Raw genomic sequence first — 17,727 nt, 5'->3', positions numbered from 1 at the left:
AGATAGATAGATAGATAGATAGATACAGTAGATAGATTATTTGCTATCGGCTATTGCTTATAGGCTACCCTTTTTACAAAAAAAAAGAAGAAAGAAAAGAAAAAAATCTTCAATGAGGTAATTGCAAGGAGTTACACCATAGGTCTTCAGGACTAATGTCTTACAAAACTTAATCTTACAAAAGTCAGTAGGCCTATTCCTCTTCTTCATACCTGATTTGTACTTTGGTTTGAAATAGGCCTAGGCTATGTTTTTAAATGATGAAATTGAACTACACATTTTTTATTCATCACCACAGCTAGATAGATAGCTAGATAATGCCAGTCACTGCTCATGTAGATACTAGGGATGTAATCTGTGTAATCTGAATCACTTTCAGACTCATCGGGATAACTAATTGAGATTATCATAAAAGTTGCTTAGTAGGTGAGATGTGCCGGTGTGGTGACACCGCCCTCTCGTGGGTTTGTAAAGACACAACAACATTCATTCAATTTACCAATTTAATAGTCTAGTCTAGTCTACTGGTTTTTGTGGTTTAATCTTTAAACCCATTGTGTTGGATTTTGACACAATGAAGGAAATGTATCATTCAGCCGGTGTTAAATTTGTGTTTGTGTGTGTGCGTCAGCCCGTGCGTCTACCTGCGTGTGTGTGTGTCCTCCAGCGGTAGATGGCAGCATAACAATACGGTTGTGTTAATTTAGCCGACGAAGAGGAAGACGAGCGGGTCGGAGGAGGAGGAGGAGGAGAAGGAGGAGGCTAGTAGCTGCGGTGGGTCCAGACATGTCAGAGGAGGATCGGCAGTGACGCTAACTTGGCCGCAGTAGAGTTAGGGAGTTGTTCAAAAGTGTCTCAGAGCTTATTAAAGGTCTGATTTTGGAGCAGGAAACCTCGGCAGCTGACCTGAGTAGAGGGGTCGGCAGGCGGATGACAGGTTGCGGATCCAGGACATTGTAGTAGCAGGCAGCAACAACTGTGGTTAGCTTAGCTTAGCAGCAGCAGCAGCAGCAGCAGCGGTAGTAGCTGGGAAGCTCCCGAGAAAAGTGACGCCAGGGGCTCGTCGTTGTTTCATACAGTCATGTCTTCGGCCGGAGACTTCGGAAACCCTTTAAGGAAATTTAAACTGGTCTTTCTCGGGGAACAGAGCGGTAAGTCAAGACTTTGAAGCTGAAAGTTTTGTCTGATGTCGAGTCGACTGGTGGCAGTGAGTGAGTGAGTGAGTGAGTTGTGCTCCAAACGGAGGCGGTGATTAACGTTAACAAGCTAACAGGCTAACAGTAAGTTAGCTGCGTAACGATAAACTTGGCTCGGTCGGAGCATTGCGACACTGACACTTGTTACCGAGTCATAATTTCACGCTAGAGTCACATAAATACAACTTAATCACTTCGACGTGTTAAGTCTTATCTGTTGAAACAGCATTATTGCCTGTCACGTAGCTAATTTACGTGGCGATGATGATGAACAACGTTAACGGCGACAGAAACAGCAATAGAAAGTTATAGATAGATAGATAGATAGATAGATAGATAGATAGATAGATAGATAGATAGATAGATAGACTATGAACATAGTTTGATAATAACTGAACTTGTAAATTAGTTGTTATCTGGTAGAAAGGTGCTGTGCAAAGTGCGATAATGCAACTTCAATGGAGAAACAGGTTGGTTGATATAATAAACCTAAATGGATTTTCCACTTGTAAACATCACTTGTATTGTAACTGAAGTATTTGCTGCAGTGTTCAGAAAACATCTCGATTCAAGTCTACAAAACATTACAACAGATTACAATTAGTGTCTACCCCGGGTGGGGGGCATTTCTGCTGAGAAGTTATGTTACCCCAATTACCCTAACCTGCCCAGTGGCATTCCTGCTCTCTCCCTACTCATTTCTCCCCCTCCTTCTCCATTTAAACTGAACACAGGGTTTACTTGTACTGAGAGCCCAGAGGGGCGGGAGGCCTTGGAGTAGTCTTGTTACTGTGTTCAAGGGAAAAGGTGTGTGGGGTCGTTGATTATATAGTCCATGACAGTGTTCCCATGGTTTCCCTACTGTTTTCCACATCTGTGTACTGTGTTGACATGCCAGCTCAAAGCTTTAAGACGCGTGTAAGCAAAGCCAAGTCTTGAGCTTCATGTTATAGACCGGGGGATGAACTTAAAAATTCATGTCTGTAAGGCAGCAAGAGGTGAGGCTTTGGTCTGGCGCCAAAAACAGTCAGTCACGTGTCATAGATAGCAATAGAGCTATTAGGAAATAATATGTGATGATGTGGCAGACATTCCTAGAGAAAGTCAACTTAATTTGGATTTTCTGGTAGGTTTAATCTGTATGATTAGCTCAACATCAGCAGCAGCACTACTGATCCAGCTGAGTTGGTTGGTGCATCACAAGAAAAGGCACAGGAGGATCCAGTCGCGTTAAAAAAAAAAAAAAAAAGAAAAAGAAGAAAGAAGAAAGGCAGCAATTTGTTATTTGCTATTGCATATTTTTCGACAGGTATTGTGTCAGGTATCATGTGACCCTTTGCTCCCATCAAGATAAGGCCGACAGTCTAAGATCAGCTTTGTTCCTTGTGGACTTGTAAACAGCAGTGTTGGCTTTGGCCATGTCATCATCACTGGATGCACGGTGTAACTGATAATGTAACTGGAGCTCAGCAAAACAGTCTGACGCTGAGGAGGAGGAGGCCTGTGCGGGAACTCGAAGCAACTGTACGAGTGTAAAATATCAGCATGGTCACAAGGCATTTTATATAGACATGTTTAGATAATTTGACCTAATTATATTACAGCAGCCAAAATATCCTCATAGTTGACACAGCATGGCCAAACGAGATGATTGGGGAGCCTGGTTCCCAACCCTTCCTGTCCCTCGACATTCCTCAACCCTCCAACTTCTATATAATGCAAAAGGATTGTGCACCACACCCGCTGTGGATGGAAAACCGTCAGAAAGAAGCTGGAGTTGAATGACATGCAGCTTCATACCTTAATATTTATTCATAATGTTGTAGTGTTGTATTTTGCAGCTGATAATCCATTCCTTTATTGTGTTATTTGTGGTCATTTCATTATCAGCAACCACGTCTGACTACTTTGAATTTGAGGAAGTGTAATATATCACAACAAGCTAAGAATAACACCTTGCTTATAAATAGTGAGATCTGTTTTCTCACAATCAGTTATCAGTAAAGGGGTGGTTTTATTTAGCTTCCCCAATGGTGTTGAACAGAAAATAAATTGGAAACCATTTTGATAATGGATTATAATTGGTTATCAGCCAAAAATGTCTGTCACTGGTTCCAGCATTTCAGGGAGAGCGAGCGAGTGCTGCTTTTCTGTGTTTAATATCACTATTCGATGAATATCTGTGGGGTTTGAGCTGTGCACCAGATAAAACAAGCAATCTGAATTTGTCAGATTAGGTGTCTAAGAAGGAAGGTTTTACTATTTTCTTAGTTTTTATGGACTGAACAATTAATAATTTCTTCCCCAAAAATGAAAAAAATAATAATATAATCAGTCTTTATCTGATATGATCACGCTATTTCGGCACCAAACCATAATTGTCTCTGTTTCTCTTCCAGTGGGCAAGACTTCGCTGATCACCAGGTTTATGTATGACAGCTTTGACAACACTTACCAGGTGAGACGAAGGCTCCATTCATAAGACGAGGTCACCATTCATAAATTCCACATTCTTCAGTAATGTTGATTGAAGATGAGTATGATTATTAACCTGTGTCTTACCTATCTCCAGGCCACAATAGGAATAGACTTCCTGTCGAAAACAATGTACCTTGAAGACAGAACAGTAAGTTTTATTGTCATGAATAATGGCGTTTTATCAATCCACACCGTGTTGCTGATTATATTCTGTTGTTCTTTGTTCAGATTGGGGACATTTATTGATTTATTGTAGGAGTTGATACTCACATACTGATTTCTAACATGGCTTTTTGCTTGTTTTTTTGTTTTGTTTTTGTTAACAGTTCAGTTATGTTCTTTTTAGCGAACACACACTGCCCTCCCAGTGTGAACTGGATGGCGTACTCCCTGGACCGTCCTCCTCCCTTTCTCTGTTTCTTTCTTCCCTCAATACAAGTTTTTCTTCCTCTCCCTCCTACCCCTCCATCTCTTCTCTCCATTCCTGTTTTGAAACACCTTACTTGATCAAGAGAGGAGGGTTGATTACAAGTGAAGGGTGATTATTTCTCCCCACGGGCCCAGACAGCTTGCTCTTTCTGGTGGTCATCCACTACCTGCATGCACTAGGTTCTCTCTCTCTCTCTTTCTCTCCGGCCTCTCTTCTGTCTTTCCTCATTCATCTGACTTCATTTAGTTTCCTTTCAATTTACTTTTTTTGTCACCATAACTTACCTCATTTCTGACCTCGGTTTTTCTTGTTTTTTGTTTTCATCCCTTCTGTTATTTTCTTTCTCTCTTCTTTTATTTCTCCTCCTCCCATCCTTTCCCCTTCCTGCCCCACAGATCAGGTTGCAGTTGTGGGACACGGCAGGACAAGAGCGATTTCGTAGCCTCATCCCCAGTTACATCAGAGACTCTGCGGCTGCTGTCGTTGTTTACGACATCACAAGTATGTAGACTACCTCTGCACCTCCCTGTAGTCTGTTTATGGGTCTTGTGTTTTTAATAAGACATAAATTAGTTTTTGTTTTAATCCACTTAAGTTAATTGCATCATGTAGCTCAAGCTCACTTTCCTCCCCCCCCCTTTTTTTTATCAGACCTGGGACCATTTACACAACATGTAGTTTTATTCCTTATGGTCCTTCTGTTACAAATTCACCCATTTTGACCTTCTGAATACTGATCTGCTTCCTGTTTCTCCATCATCCGTATTTCAGATGTCAATTCCTTCCAGCAAACCACTAAGTGGATTGATGATGTGAGAACAGAGAGGGGAAGTGATGTCATCATCATGTTGGTGGGGAACAAGACAGACCTTGCAGACAAAAGGTAATCTGCTCTTCCCATCCTGCCTCTCCTGTGCAGTCGGGCTCTCTCCATTAAGGTCATACTAATGAAGTCATTGATTGTTACTGCCGGCCCGTCGATACTGAATTCCTCAGCTCTTCCTGAGGCAGCACTCAATCACAGCGAGTTATCTCTGACCCCTTTGCGGATCTCAAAGCTGTGACTGTTTTATTTCACACTTGATTTCCTCCTTTTTAGATAGTGATTATTTGGTCTTTAACCAATCAAGCTTGTATGTGAAATGATAGTTGTCAGCTGTGTTGTGTAATGATATTACATCTTGAAGTATTTACTCTGTGAACCACTTCATCTGCCTGTTAAATGCTGCATTGTGTTTTGGCTGTACATCTTTTAACCCCCTTATCTACCACAGGCAAGTATCTATTGAAGAGGGTGAACGGAAAGCCAAAGAACTAAATGTAATGTTTATTGAGACTAGTGCGAAAGCGGGCTACAACGTGAAGCAGGTAAGATTGAGTGTGCGTCGTGCTCTCCAGTCCTGCTGCAAATGCTGTTGCCTTGGCTTTTTCTCCAAAGGTCACCTGTCAAAAACAGATGTCAGGGCTCTAAATTAGACATATTGTCATTTTACCAGCTGTTCCACCACATAGATCTTGAAGTCCTCGTTTATCTTCCTTCCATATTTCTAAAGGAATAGTCCAACATTTTGGGGAAAAACGTTTTTTTCTGACAGTTTTACAGACTGTATGGTAAATAAGTAGCTAGAACCAAAAGTTCTTAGCTTAACATAAGAGCTGGAAATGAGATGAAACGGCCTCTGTTTAGTCAAAGATAGAAAAAATATGTCTACCAACAGTAACGCTTACTTTTACTTTAATAAGAGCAGTAACTCCATAATTATACAGTGGAAAACCTCCCTGAAAACATCAAAACATCAAATTGAAAAAAGAAAACTTCAGATTTAAAATAAAAACAAAACAAAACATATGCTGTGTATATGATGTGCGCATGAGAGATGGTTGTGCATGGGTTTGTCAGCTTTGGACAGAACTGGGCTACCCCATTTGCCCCCGATTCCACTCTTTATGTCAAGCCATGGTAACCAGCTGGAGGTTACAGCTGCTTATTTACCACACACACATGAGAGTGGTAGCAGTTGTCAAATCTAACTTTGGAAAATGCCCAGCTATTACATAATACCCCCTCTTCCTGTTGAAGAACTCGGCTGACACGGCAAACAGCCATGAGCTCTGTTGGGAAACTTTTGGTGTTGAGCAAAGGTGACAGTGGCAGCAGGAAGGGGCACGACTTGTTAATCCACTTCAATATAATCACAGTCTGTATTTTTTTCCCCCCCTTTGTCGTCTTGTCGATGTCTGTGGCGTTATGTGCGTGTCCCTGTGGGTGTTTGTGTGTCGTGTACGGTGACTCGTGGCTCATCACAGACAGATAACCACAGAGGAGGGAGAACAGAGAGCGAAAGACATGAATGTTCTGTTTATTGAAACAAGTGCAAAGACAGGCTACAATGTCAAACAGGTAGAGCGTGTGCACCGTTTTGTGTGTGTGTTCGTAGCGTGCTCATGCTCTCTTCTGATTGGCTTCTCTTTCACACACGCATGTGTGCATAAAGGTGTGCTTCAAACATCAGCTTTCCCTGGTCATATCTGAGATGTGTGGGTTTGTTTTTCAAGCCCTCTCCCACCTGCAACATGTAATGATTTGCATTGGCTGAGAGGAGGGTCTGGGTTTGCAAACCAAAACTCCTCACTCCGCTGATTAACACAGTAACAGTAATTTGTTACTGTGAAAATCTGCATGTGATCAAGCCTGGTTCTACATGATGCTGTTTAGTGAGGGGGGGTGGGCATAATGAGCATTATCATACATTCAGCACACTTTTTCTTAAAATTCATGTGAATCCATCAACCACTTAGAGTCCTCCAAGCTCTATCAGTGGAAGGTCTCATTAAAGGGGTAGTTCAACATTTCCCTATAGTTTTAGGAGTAGGTTTGTTACCATTGTCGGTGCAAGCTATTTTTAGAACGGTGGAGCAGAGCGGTGAGCTGCTCAGAGCTACGCTATGGAGGCTCATGGGATTTCTTGGTTTCCCTCATCAAACTCATCAAATACACAATCTAACAACTCTCAGCAGCTCGTGGCTCTGCTCCACCGTTCTAAAAATAGATTGCACCGACGATGAAAGGTAACGAACCTACTCCTAAAACTATAGGGATTATGGCAATGGACCAATTTGCCAAAATGTTGAATTATCCCTTTAAGCTACAATCACATCCTCTTTTCAAGCCACCTCTGTAGTGCAGGACTTTGGCTTTTTGCAGTACTTCAAACACATGCTGCTGACTTCAAATCACATTTTGTAAAGCTCTGTTTGGGAGTCTTCCTCTGTGTGAGCTTCAAGTGGTCTTTGCTGAATCATGTAAAAGGAATATAGACAACACGTCATCTTGATGTCATGCGGCAAGTATATTTCCTTTCCTGACAGAATACATCTGGTTCTCTTTCCCTCCAGCTTTTCCGGCGTGTGGCAGCCGCCCTCCCTGGCATGGACACCACGCAGGACAAGAGCAGAGAGGACAGTATCCTTTGTGTTAGTGTCTGTCATGACAGAGGCGGGTCAGGAGGTCTCCCCGCTCTCCTGTCATGCCGCTCTCAGGACCAGAATCTGGTGCAGGGCTGTTGCGCTAAGGTTTTATCATGTTACCCCCGTGTTCTCTGAGGCTGTCTTTACACTGCATGGTTCAAGTGGCCCAGTTCCGATTTTTTACTCTCAAGTGGCACAGATCGGACATGAACGTGTAAACACATGTAATCGGATATTGTCAGATCAGATTCAGGCCCCCGTCATACGTGGGAAAAAATCATATACAAATCGGATATCTGCCAATACGTCTGTAGTCTAAACAGACAAATCAGGTGTTTCCTGGCAATGCGTGTTGTACATAATCAATAATAATATTAATTCCCGTGCCCACACGTTTCGCTGAACCACTGTAGCCCGTGATTGACACGTGGGGCTGACCTGGACTAGCATGGCCAGCTGTGGCCAGCTGTGGTCACTGTCACAGAGATTATACAGTGTTTCATTTTCATGATGTCCATGCGTCTGTTTTTTTTTTCTCACTAATTTTTGTTTTATATATCATTCATTTATATCCAGGGCAAGCGAGGGAGTGTGAAAGAGAGAGCATGCGAGAGAAACACCCGATTTCATGTTTTTCTACCGGCAAAAACTGAAATGAGCCGATTTAACAAACAATGTACACATATACTGTATGTGTCCAAGAGGCTTTGTCCCATTCTCACGATGTGAGCAACGGAGGATCGGATAGTGGCATAACTGTCACTGTCAGCTGCACATCTCACAACTGTAACTTTATTTTTATTTAGACGGACTACGGTACATGTTCAATTTGTAAACAGTGACGTGTTATATAAACTCTGAGCACCAGACTCGCATTTGCTTATAATTATTGTGGAATTTTAATGTGACCCAATAAATCTCCCGTCTTTAAAAAGGTTCACTAGCTTATTTCCTCTTCAACAGGTTGTAATCAGTAAGTGTCCTCACTATGACACAAAGGTGATACAGTTCTTTACAAAGTACAAAACCACAAAATGTTATCTCCATTCTCGCGTCTAGAAAACAATTTAGTGCTATCAACCCCTCATCGGCATTTCTGACATGCATTTCTTCCATTCTTGATGTGATGTTCCTTAATTCATATCCCCTCAGTGATAGACATTAAGTTGAAGGAGCCACCGGAGCAGCCCGTCAGTGAAGGAGGCTGTTCCTGCTAATGTTGGCACATGGCTAAAAATTACTTTTACTGGCTTTTTCTCAAACCTGGTTCTGTTTTTTTTTCTGTATCTGTTCCCCTCACTACACCTGCCTTTGTGCCCCATCCTGAAAGTGAACACTACATCCATTATCCCCGCCGTTGTGGAAACGTTGCGCTCTCATCGGGATTACCTGAAAGTCATAAATCACTTAAATTAAATAATTACGCTGTAACACATACGTATAATGAAACAGTTTACACAGCTTGGAGCTCAGGCTTTTTCACTGAGCTCCTGTTGTCTTTCATTTCAGATGAACAGGGTGGCATGTTGCTGTAATTTGTGTCTAGAAACGACTTGTTGAACCAAACTGAAAGAATATGTATGTTTAAAGATATCAAATCAAAGTATGTGTGTAAGAGTGGGAATATTCTTTAAAAAGTTCAGTATTGCTTTAAGCTTAATAAGCACGATGTGGGTGCTATGTGCATTTGCTAACATCATTTGTTGTGTGTATGCAACAATCCATTCATGAATTGTGCTTTCTTTGTCTGGAATAATGTGTGGAAAAGGTTTTAGTTAAAGTGAATTATTAACATTTTTGGGAGATCTCAGTGTTGACGATTTTACTGTACACAAATGCAGCTGAAGTTGGAGGTAGCATGTTATTGTTATGTTAAACTGAGTTTGTGCTTTGAGGTGCCTCTACCAGCAGAGTCACAGTTCTCCCACCATGTACCAGCATAAGTCAACACATTGAAACCACACAGTTACAAACCAGCACAAAAACTCAACTCCTCAAATAACAGCAACACTAACACTTTACTATCCACATTACCGTCCTTCCTCTTTTCCCATACTTATCCTTTAAGGTGGGTTATTTTTACACTGGCTTCCATTTTCTATTATCTTTTTATTTGGATAGATTTTTTTTTTCTAAAGACTACAGCTTTCATAGATTGAAAGAATTTATTTGATAGTTTTTAAGCATTTTCTCATAATCATGAAACCCACCATGAACATTAGATATGGGGATATATGCATTTTTTGAGTTTAATTGTAGAGGGCTTCCGTTGCTTTGGGTTTATCTAGTTAAGTTTGGTATGACATTTTACGAACAATTTAAAGTTTTCTTTTTGCTTGTTTTTATTTTTTGGCATTGATTTTGTTAGTGATTATTCTAAATGTGTATTTAATCCACAATGACTTGTAATATTTATTTCTGTTGGATTCATGTTTCTTTTTTTATGGCTGTTAATATCTTCACTTTTGGTATGAGTCCTGAATAACTAATAAAAAAAAATATATGCACCCATCTGGACCACCTTTAACAGAACCAGCAGAGTCCTCTGTTCCCTCCACCACTTCTAAAAGGAAATTTGATCATACTGATTAAACTGTGCAATTTTTGTGTGAACTTATGGAGGAGAGTCTGATTTGTTTAGCAAAGTAGTCCTTAACGTTTCTGTATGGAATGGTTTTAAATGAAAGAATAAAAATACATTTGTCACCGCTGCTGAAACTGATGTCTTATTATTTGACAGCTGTAAGATATCCGTTTAGTGATGGATTGGCATGGTGTGTTATGTCATTATTGCGTGCTCAAGTGCTGCAGACATCTGGATCTGTTTCTGTTATGTGGACTGACAGGCGGTCAGTAATCTGTCTGGTCATCTCTCCTGCAGGTGTGTTATGCTGGCGCTGAGCTAATAGGCTTTTTTCACAGCAGACATTTTTGACTAATTGCAGAGAAGGTGGAACAATGTGGAACTAATGGTACTAATGAAGGCTCCAAAATATGCCATGCCATTGAACCAGAATTCATTATACCAGGGCTCCTGAACTGTCTGGTGCACCTGAATGGAGCTTGTCCAACAATCATGCCTGAGCTCTGATGATGTGGCACATATTCACATTAGGGGAAATATTAAAAACTTGTAGCAAGACAAATTCTGCCTCAGAGACCATGGGCCCAAATACTTTAAGTTCACTTCATGTCAGTGGTATCATGTGATTAATCTTCTAAAGGAATAAGCATAATTGGGTTTAAAAATAAATAAATACATACAAACTTACATGATCCTAAATAAGTAATATAGCCTAATTAAAATGGCAGGAGGCATGAACACACATTCACACAAGCTGGTGCAGGCAGCTGTCAATCAAACGCAAATTCTGAAACCAGACAGGGGTCAAAATTTGCAAATCTCGCGAGAGTTCCCTAAGCAGCTGTTACCCTGGAAACCAACCTAAACAACCGAACCGTTGCTCTCATCACTGTTTAGGATAATTTTGTCAATCACCGAGCCTCATTTCATCATCCATCATTAGATTTCTTTGAAGTTATTTTTAACTATTTAATTCCGCGATGGGTAACGATTACTACGACGCGCTGGAAATAAACAGAAATGGAACAGACGCAGAAATCAAAAAGGCGTAAGTTAAGTCTTGTTGAACTATCAACTGTCAAGTTTATTTCGAAATGGCGTTCAACTACTGAAGCTAAAACAAGTAACAGGATTGTTTTCGCTGTCCTTACTTTCCTCATTTCCTGTTTTTTTTTTTTTTCTTTGGCCCCAGATATCGACGTCTTGCGTTGAAGTTTCACCCGGCCAGCAACAGAGAAGCTGGAAGCATCGAGAAGTTCAGTCAGCTCGGTGAAGCCTACGATGTTTTGAGTGACCGTAAGTTTCTAAAATAAATAGTGAGGATGTTGTTGTGGCAAAAGGTGATTAATTAAACTAATTGACTCACAGATCCCCTATCTGTCAAATATCCTACAATACATTATGAAAACTATTGATAGAAACTGACCAAATTCTGTATTTAAAGCTTCTTTAAACAACAATAAAAGCGTTCACATGGTCCACCTTTTACTAGTGTTACCATATCAACTTTACCTGACTGCTAGTTCATGTCTATGTATTTTATGGTATTTTAAATAATGGTATTTTTTGTTAAAGCACTTTGGTCAACTTTGGTTGTTTTTAAAGTGCTCTATAAATAAAGTTTGAGTTGAGTTCAGTTGAGTCTATATCAACATCTATTCTCCTTTTCTACAGCTCGAAAAAAGGCAACTTATGACAAGTTTGGTGATGAGGGACTAAAAGGAGGCATCCCACCTGAGTATGGTAGTGGTGGGGCTTGGTCATCTAAATATACCTACCATCAGAATCCGGAAAAAACATTCAAGCAGTTTTTTGGAAGTGACAACCCATTTGCAGGTGAGAAGAAAGAGTCAATAAAAAAACATTTAATGTGCTTTTTCAAATTAAATAACTCCCTCAATTAGAAATTATTTATATATATATATATACTATATATATATTTTTTTAGATTTCTACACAAATGATGTCCCACTTCAACTTGGAGGCCTGCAGCCAGGAGTGGTGAAGACACAAGATTCTCCGATAGAGAGAGATCTGCATTTGTCTCTGGACGATCTCTTCCACGGATGCACAAAAAAGATGAAGATATCTCGCAGGGTGAGAACTTCTGTACATGGGATAAATATCTTCTCTCATCCTAAAATTCAGTGTGACTCATGGGGTTTCAAATGTCTCTTGACATAAAAAATATTTACATTGAACTAATTACACTGAGTGAAATTACACTGAGTGAAATACATACGGTATATATCATCCTTGTGTAACAGATTATGAATGAGGATGGATACACATCGAGTATCAGAGACAAGATCCTGTCTATAGATGTGAAGCCTGGATGGAAAGAAGGCACAAGAATCGTTTTTTCCAAGGAGGGAGATCAGGTGAGAGTGTGAGATCATTAAAGTGAACTGCAATGACTGTCACAGACAATTCACCCAGTCTGATATCTGAGGGAATATGTTAGAAGTGTTTACTCGTTAGTCAGTATGATGTTGTATTTTTATCCTGTTCACTATGCATGTGGTTATTTCAGCAGTCTTCTGTCAGTGTGACTACGGTAATCATATTGAGAGGGACTGATTGGCATTTTACCCAGTGCCAGTGAACGTGAATATAATTATCAATACTATTATTAGATAATAATAAGTTTATATATGGTGGGGATATACCGTATGTGTGATTCATGGTGCTGTCCCTGGTGCTGATTTACTCGACCCTGTGGTGCCTCAGACATACAGCTGAATTCTTAGCAAACTGAGATTCATTTATAATTAATACAGACTTGATGTGGGATTTAGAGGGAGGTCTCACAAGTGACAAATATACCAGTGTGTATATGGATGAGAATAACTAGACATATTCCTGAAGATGAACATTTTTGTTTAAAATCATGTGAAGAATATACATTTTTACAGATGATATAATAATGCAGCATTGTGTAAATTCATTTTGGACTATCAACAGCGTAAGACAAGTGAGAATTGGAGAAGGTTAACTATTTGGGATAATATTGTTTCAACCACAAGGGAAGTGCCAATTTACCTAATTATTCATTGGACACCTGAATGTGTCGTTTTGTACCACATTTTTATATCTGATCAATTTGCTTTTATTCCACCTATTGTAAATGCTCTTAATAAGTACTTGAGACAGTATCACAGTTGACCACATAGTGCAGGTGTGGACAGGTGTGTTTTGAAATGGAAAATAATTTAAGAATGAGGTAAATGTCGAAATGAATGGGTAAGCAATTTATATTTACTTGGGAAATTCCAAAGTTGTATTCAATTGTTCTGCTTATTGCTTATTGTTCAAGTGTTATAATGCTTCACTGTCACCAGTAGGTGGCCTCAGCAGATCCCTCTTTACTGTAATATGAGCTCAAATTATAATCAATAAGATTCTGCACTTGTAAAGTGATGTCCACAAATTATTAAAATGTTTGTATGGATATAAAGCAGAAAAATGTCTATACATCTAATTTCATTTCAGTTTTGTTGATTTGCAACAACACATTTTAGAATAATTTGTGAACATCACTTTACAAACTCAGAGGGTTTTTTATCCTACATTGAGCCCATACTCTGTAGATGTTTGTCAAGCACCTCAGACATTCTTTTATGACTGTAATCAAAAGTATATATAGCAACAAATTACTGCTGAGCTGTGTTTTGGCGAAACGGCCCGACTGCAGCACAGTCATCTTGATGTATTTTACCTTTAGGGCCCAAACAGCATCCCTGCAGATTTGGTGTTCATAGTGCGACAGAAGAGTCATCCTGTGTTTGTAAGACAGCTCAATGACCTGATCTACAAGGCCAAGATCACTCTGGAGATGGTGAGTCATGTTTCAAACTTCAAGATTTGGGTGAAGCAGAATAAACACTGAAACAAGAAAATCTTGCCCACAGGCCTTGACTGGCTTCTCTGTGGACGTGGAGACACTAGATGGCAGGCTGCTCAATATTCCCATCAATGACATAGTGCAGTAAGTGCTTTCATATATTGGAGCCAAGATGGAATGATAACAATATTCATTTTTATAACACTGTATTTTACAGTTTTAATTATTCGATATTCATCTAAGATGCTCCAAAAACTAAATGAATAATCTGAATATACATTAGAATTGGAGCAGAGATTCGCATTAGAAATTATAGATCTGTAACTGTAAACTGGGGCATTTCTACAGCGATATGATTTGGGTTTGTGCATCATCGTCATTGATCAATATATTTTTTTCTAATTCTGATATGTTTATATTAACACCTCAGCCCTGCGTACAAAAAGGTGGTGACTGGAGAGGGAATGCCGCTGTCCCAGGATCCTTCACAGAGAGGAAACCTCATCATTACCTTTGACATAGAGTTCCCTGAGAAGCTCTCTGCTGACAGAAAATATCTGATCAAACAAGCTCTAAAATAAATATAAGAGCAATATTAATATTAATTATTGATCACATTTTAATGCATGTCTTGCTAAATTATTACATTTTCTTTTGTAATTGTCAGTTTGAGCACAATTTGCATAATGTTGATACTTTGAGTTTGAGTATACACTGGGAGGTAACAAATGGTAGAGAAATATGTAAACAACATCACTATCAGCCAGTAGATTACAGTGTTGTTGTACAGTTGTGATTTGCAGCCATCATGGCCCGTTTCAGCTGCTCATACGTCACGAACATCACAACGTTCCACGAGCCCAGACGTAAGAAAGATGGCATGAACCTAAAGAAAAACAGGAAAATAGTGTGATTGATAGCAGTCCATTCATATCTATAGCTGATGGTTTGTTTACAGTACATTGGTCTTATCACCCTCCTTTAATTTATATAATCATTCATTAACCATTTTAATATTCACCGACGTGCAGTCTATCTTACCCCTTATAAAAAGCAAGTGGTCCTTCTTTGGTCATCATGGCAGCTGCACAGTTGAGGACACTGTTGTACTGGCCGAGAGCAGAGTTCATATATCTTGTCTTGACCACATCGACTGGAGAGGCAATGATTGTTGTGCATAATCCTGCACCGAAGGCTGACACAAAGTGGCAGGGCAGATTGTCTGGACGATAAAGGTTGAACGTTACTACACCAGGAATAAGACAATGGGGCTTTATTTCATGTTGGCGCAGCCATTGCTTTACCTGTCAGGGGAGTGGACTGAAGAAGTGTATCCTTGATGAAGTCGTATGTCACCAGTTCTGTGCAATTGACAATTGCATTACGTGCAATGTTTGGAGCAGTACCTGCATGAGAGTACGAGAAGTACATCAAAACATTGATCATGAGAAATTAAGAGAAACCTTCAACACCCACAGAACCACATTAAGCTCAAGCTACCTTTCCACAGCCCACGAACGCCCTCCTCCTTGCCGATGGTCTTGTAAGCATCAATTGTGCTGCAGTAGCGTCTGCCGTGACCTGAGGATCTGGCCTGTGCCTGGAAGCGGACTTTAACCACATCTGTGGGCTGTGCAAAAGCAACTGCCATGGCACCTGTGGTACAGCCAGCAAGCAGCCGACTGCCGATGCCCGCGTCTGAAACAGAACGGAGGGAGGTGATTGGTGCAGGATGCCCTCAGCTATAACTAACAACTGTAATACAGTGATGGATACTCACGATCAGAGCCTTTGGTGTAGAACTGTTTTACAGAGTCATAGAGACCAATGCGAACAGAGGCAAAGCTCATCTGCCTCTGAAGTCCTGCCACCAGTCCGCTGTAAAGACTCCTGGGCCCCTCTGTACGCACCATGGTGGTGATGGTGCCAAATACCCCTCGATACTTCACTGCGGACCCTTTCCCAGTGACCGCTGAGGCTCTGACCTCCCCTTGGATCTGTGCAGGATAAAAGTTAATAAAGGTTCAGCTGAATAAAATGTCAAATTCACATAATGTGCACATGTAAAATGAGAATCTGGCAACTAATGGGAAGTCAAAGTGAAATATTTGCACATTATTTATTATCTTTTTCTTTTTTCTTTTTTTACCTGCAGTCGCACTTTAGCTGTGTCCAGGGGAAAGGTGAGCAGGTCTGCTATACAGGCTGCAGTTCCTGCTCCTACAAACTTCACAGCTGCAGACGGGGGCACATCTGCAGGTCCAAATCCAACCATTTTTCAGGATTATTTTAGATCAATGTGAGGACTGAAGTGCAGCTGATTAATGTGGACAGAACAAGAGGCTCCTCCAATATCTGAAGAAAAAACAGACCCAGAACACATCTCATCTAAATATTCATGTATTTCACATGAAACTGAGTCTTTACAAAGTTAGCACATTACAAAATACCAGACATTAGAATATGTTTTATTGAAAACTTTTTTCTTCTTTCTTCTTTTTTTAAAACTTAATTGTATGTCCTTTGTCTGTACACTATAACTGCTGGGCAGCTTGTTTAAAATTCCCATAAAGCAAAGGGTAGATCCTAAGGCTCTTCAATACAGGAAAATGTTGTGTGAGCTTCATTTGATTCCTGAAATCTGAACTGACATTAAGTCTTACCTTTTTGCTGGTGTTTTGGGCAGAGACTTTAGAGATCAGGATTCTCTAAAGGTGTCCCTCTGGCTGAACTTTGTTCCAGCTATAATTTGGTTTCCTTGTTTTTCCATAGAATATTTTTCAAAAGTGATGAGCCTTAAAATCATACTCCAAGTCCTTGGGAAAAGGGAATAGAAATAACAACAAAGTAATGTAACAAACTTTTGTCAAAAATATCAGTTTCTCCAGAAGATAAAAATCATATCACAGAGTTTGATGGTACCGTTATCTGATTTGTAGAAGTAAAACTTCCAGGTAAAAAGTGGGAGCACCCGAATGAATTGCCGAAACTGAGCAGATGAATGGATGGGATGCAGCAGAGCGTTGAACAGAGCTGCCTCTTTAAATACTGCCATGTTGCTGTTACATCACTGCATGGCATGTGTTGCTGGTAGGGCCCCACCCCCAGTCTATCTATATGGGCTCCTGCTGGTCCCATGGGCAGACTGTAAACGTGTCTGTGTGACAAACAGCCTGTGGGTACATATGTCTGTTTTCTCTTTGTAGCTACTCCTGACTTAGTTAACCTTCCTCTACATTACATTACATACTTTAAACCACCGGCATCACAACAAATGGTAAAAGTGACTGTGATCGGTGAGACATCCTACTTTGTGGAAATAAAAGTTGCACTATAAAATTGGATTTTCTAACTTATTATTTAAAAAATATGTGTTATATAATTATATGGGTGAATTATTTACTTACGTTCAGTGTTTATAACCACTCCAAGCACTTATTACCATTCACACATCACATCAACACACTGATAGACAACTTCAGTATCTTGCCTGAGGGCACTTCATAATACAGACTGGATGAGACAGGCACCAAACCGCAGACCCACAGATTTGTGGATGATCTTCTCGACCTCCTGATCCACAGAGAGCACAGACAACAGCAGAGCGAAGGCTTGCAAGTGCAATTAAGTGCTGAGTCATGGTGAAAATACAAGAACACAAAGTACAGCAAACGGCAAATCAAATCCGCATGTTCAGACCTATTAACCATTCTACCACAGCTTTTCG

General features: G+C 40.2%; 3 protein-coding genes across 4 annotated transcripts; 2 read left to right on the top strand and 1 right to left on the bottom strand.

The window, feature by feature from the left end:
* The first annotated feature begins 750 nt into the window (after positions 1–750).
* On the top strand, positions 751–10,290 carry rab6a (RAB6A, member RAS oncogene family). 2 transcript variants are annotated; one of them, XM_083986267.1, is made up of 8 exons: positions 751–1,151; positions 3,596–3,654; positions 3,769–3,822; positions 4,500–4,605; positions 4,876–4,987; positions 6,412–6,505; positions 7,501–7,567; positions 8,725–10,290. In XM_083986267.1, exons 1-8 carry the CDS (start codon positions 1,082–1,084, stop codon positions 8,787–8,789), a joined length of 627 nt encoding a protein of 208 aa, XP_083842393.1. In that variant the 5' UTR covers positions 751–1,081; the 3' UTR covers positions 8,790–10,290. The 2 variants fall into 2 exon arrangements, with proteins under 2 accessions (XP_083842393.1, XP_083842394.1); XM_083986268.1 differs by lacking the exon at positions 6,412–6,505 and adding an exon at positions 5,379–5,472.
* Positions 10,291–11,136: 846 nt separating this feature from the next.
* Positions 11,137–14,620, top strand: dnajb13 (DnaJ heat shock protein family (Hsp40) member B13; the record flags this gene model as incomplete). The annotated part of the gene is made up of 8 exons (XM_083986361.1): positions 11,137–11,204; positions 11,349–11,452; positions 11,831–11,992; positions 12,105–12,253; positions 12,424–12,537; positions 13,881–13,994; positions 14,068–14,144; positions 14,431–14,620. 8 exons carry the CDS (start codon positions 11,137–11,139, stop codon positions 14,579–14,581), a joined length of 939 nt encoding a protein of 312 aa, XP_083842487.1. The 3' UTR covers positions 14,582–14,620.
* A 14-nt stretch (positions 14,621–14,634) lies between these two features.
* LOC310996857 (dicarboxylate carrier UCP2-like) lies at positions 14,635–17,060 on the bottom strand. The gene is made up of 8 exons (XM_083986359.1): positions 16,923–17,060; positions 16,664–16,816; positions 16,150–16,355; positions 15,781–15,997; positions 15,501–15,698; positions 15,305–15,406; positions 15,042–15,222; positions 14,635–14,886 (listed from the first exon to the last, which is right to left on the bottom strand). The coding sequence occupies exons 3-8, from the start codon at positions 16,273–16,275 to the stop codon at positions 14,772–14,774; spliced, it is 939 nt and encodes a 312-aa protein (XP_083842485.1). The 5' UTR covers positions 16,276–16,355; positions 16,664–16,816; positions 16,923–17,060; the 3' UTR covers positions 14,635–14,771.
* Positions 17,061–17,727: the final 667 nt, after the last annotated feature.

The sequence above is a fragment of the Trachurus trachurus genome, assembly GCF_905171665.1.
Source record: "Trachurus trachurus genome assembly, chromosome: 14".
Classification (NCBI taxonomy): domain Eukaryota; kingdom Metazoa; phylum Chordata; class Actinopteri; order Carangiformes; family Carangidae; genus Trachurus; species Trachurus trachurus.
This window is presented reverse-complemented; position numbering and strand designations above follow the sequence as displayed.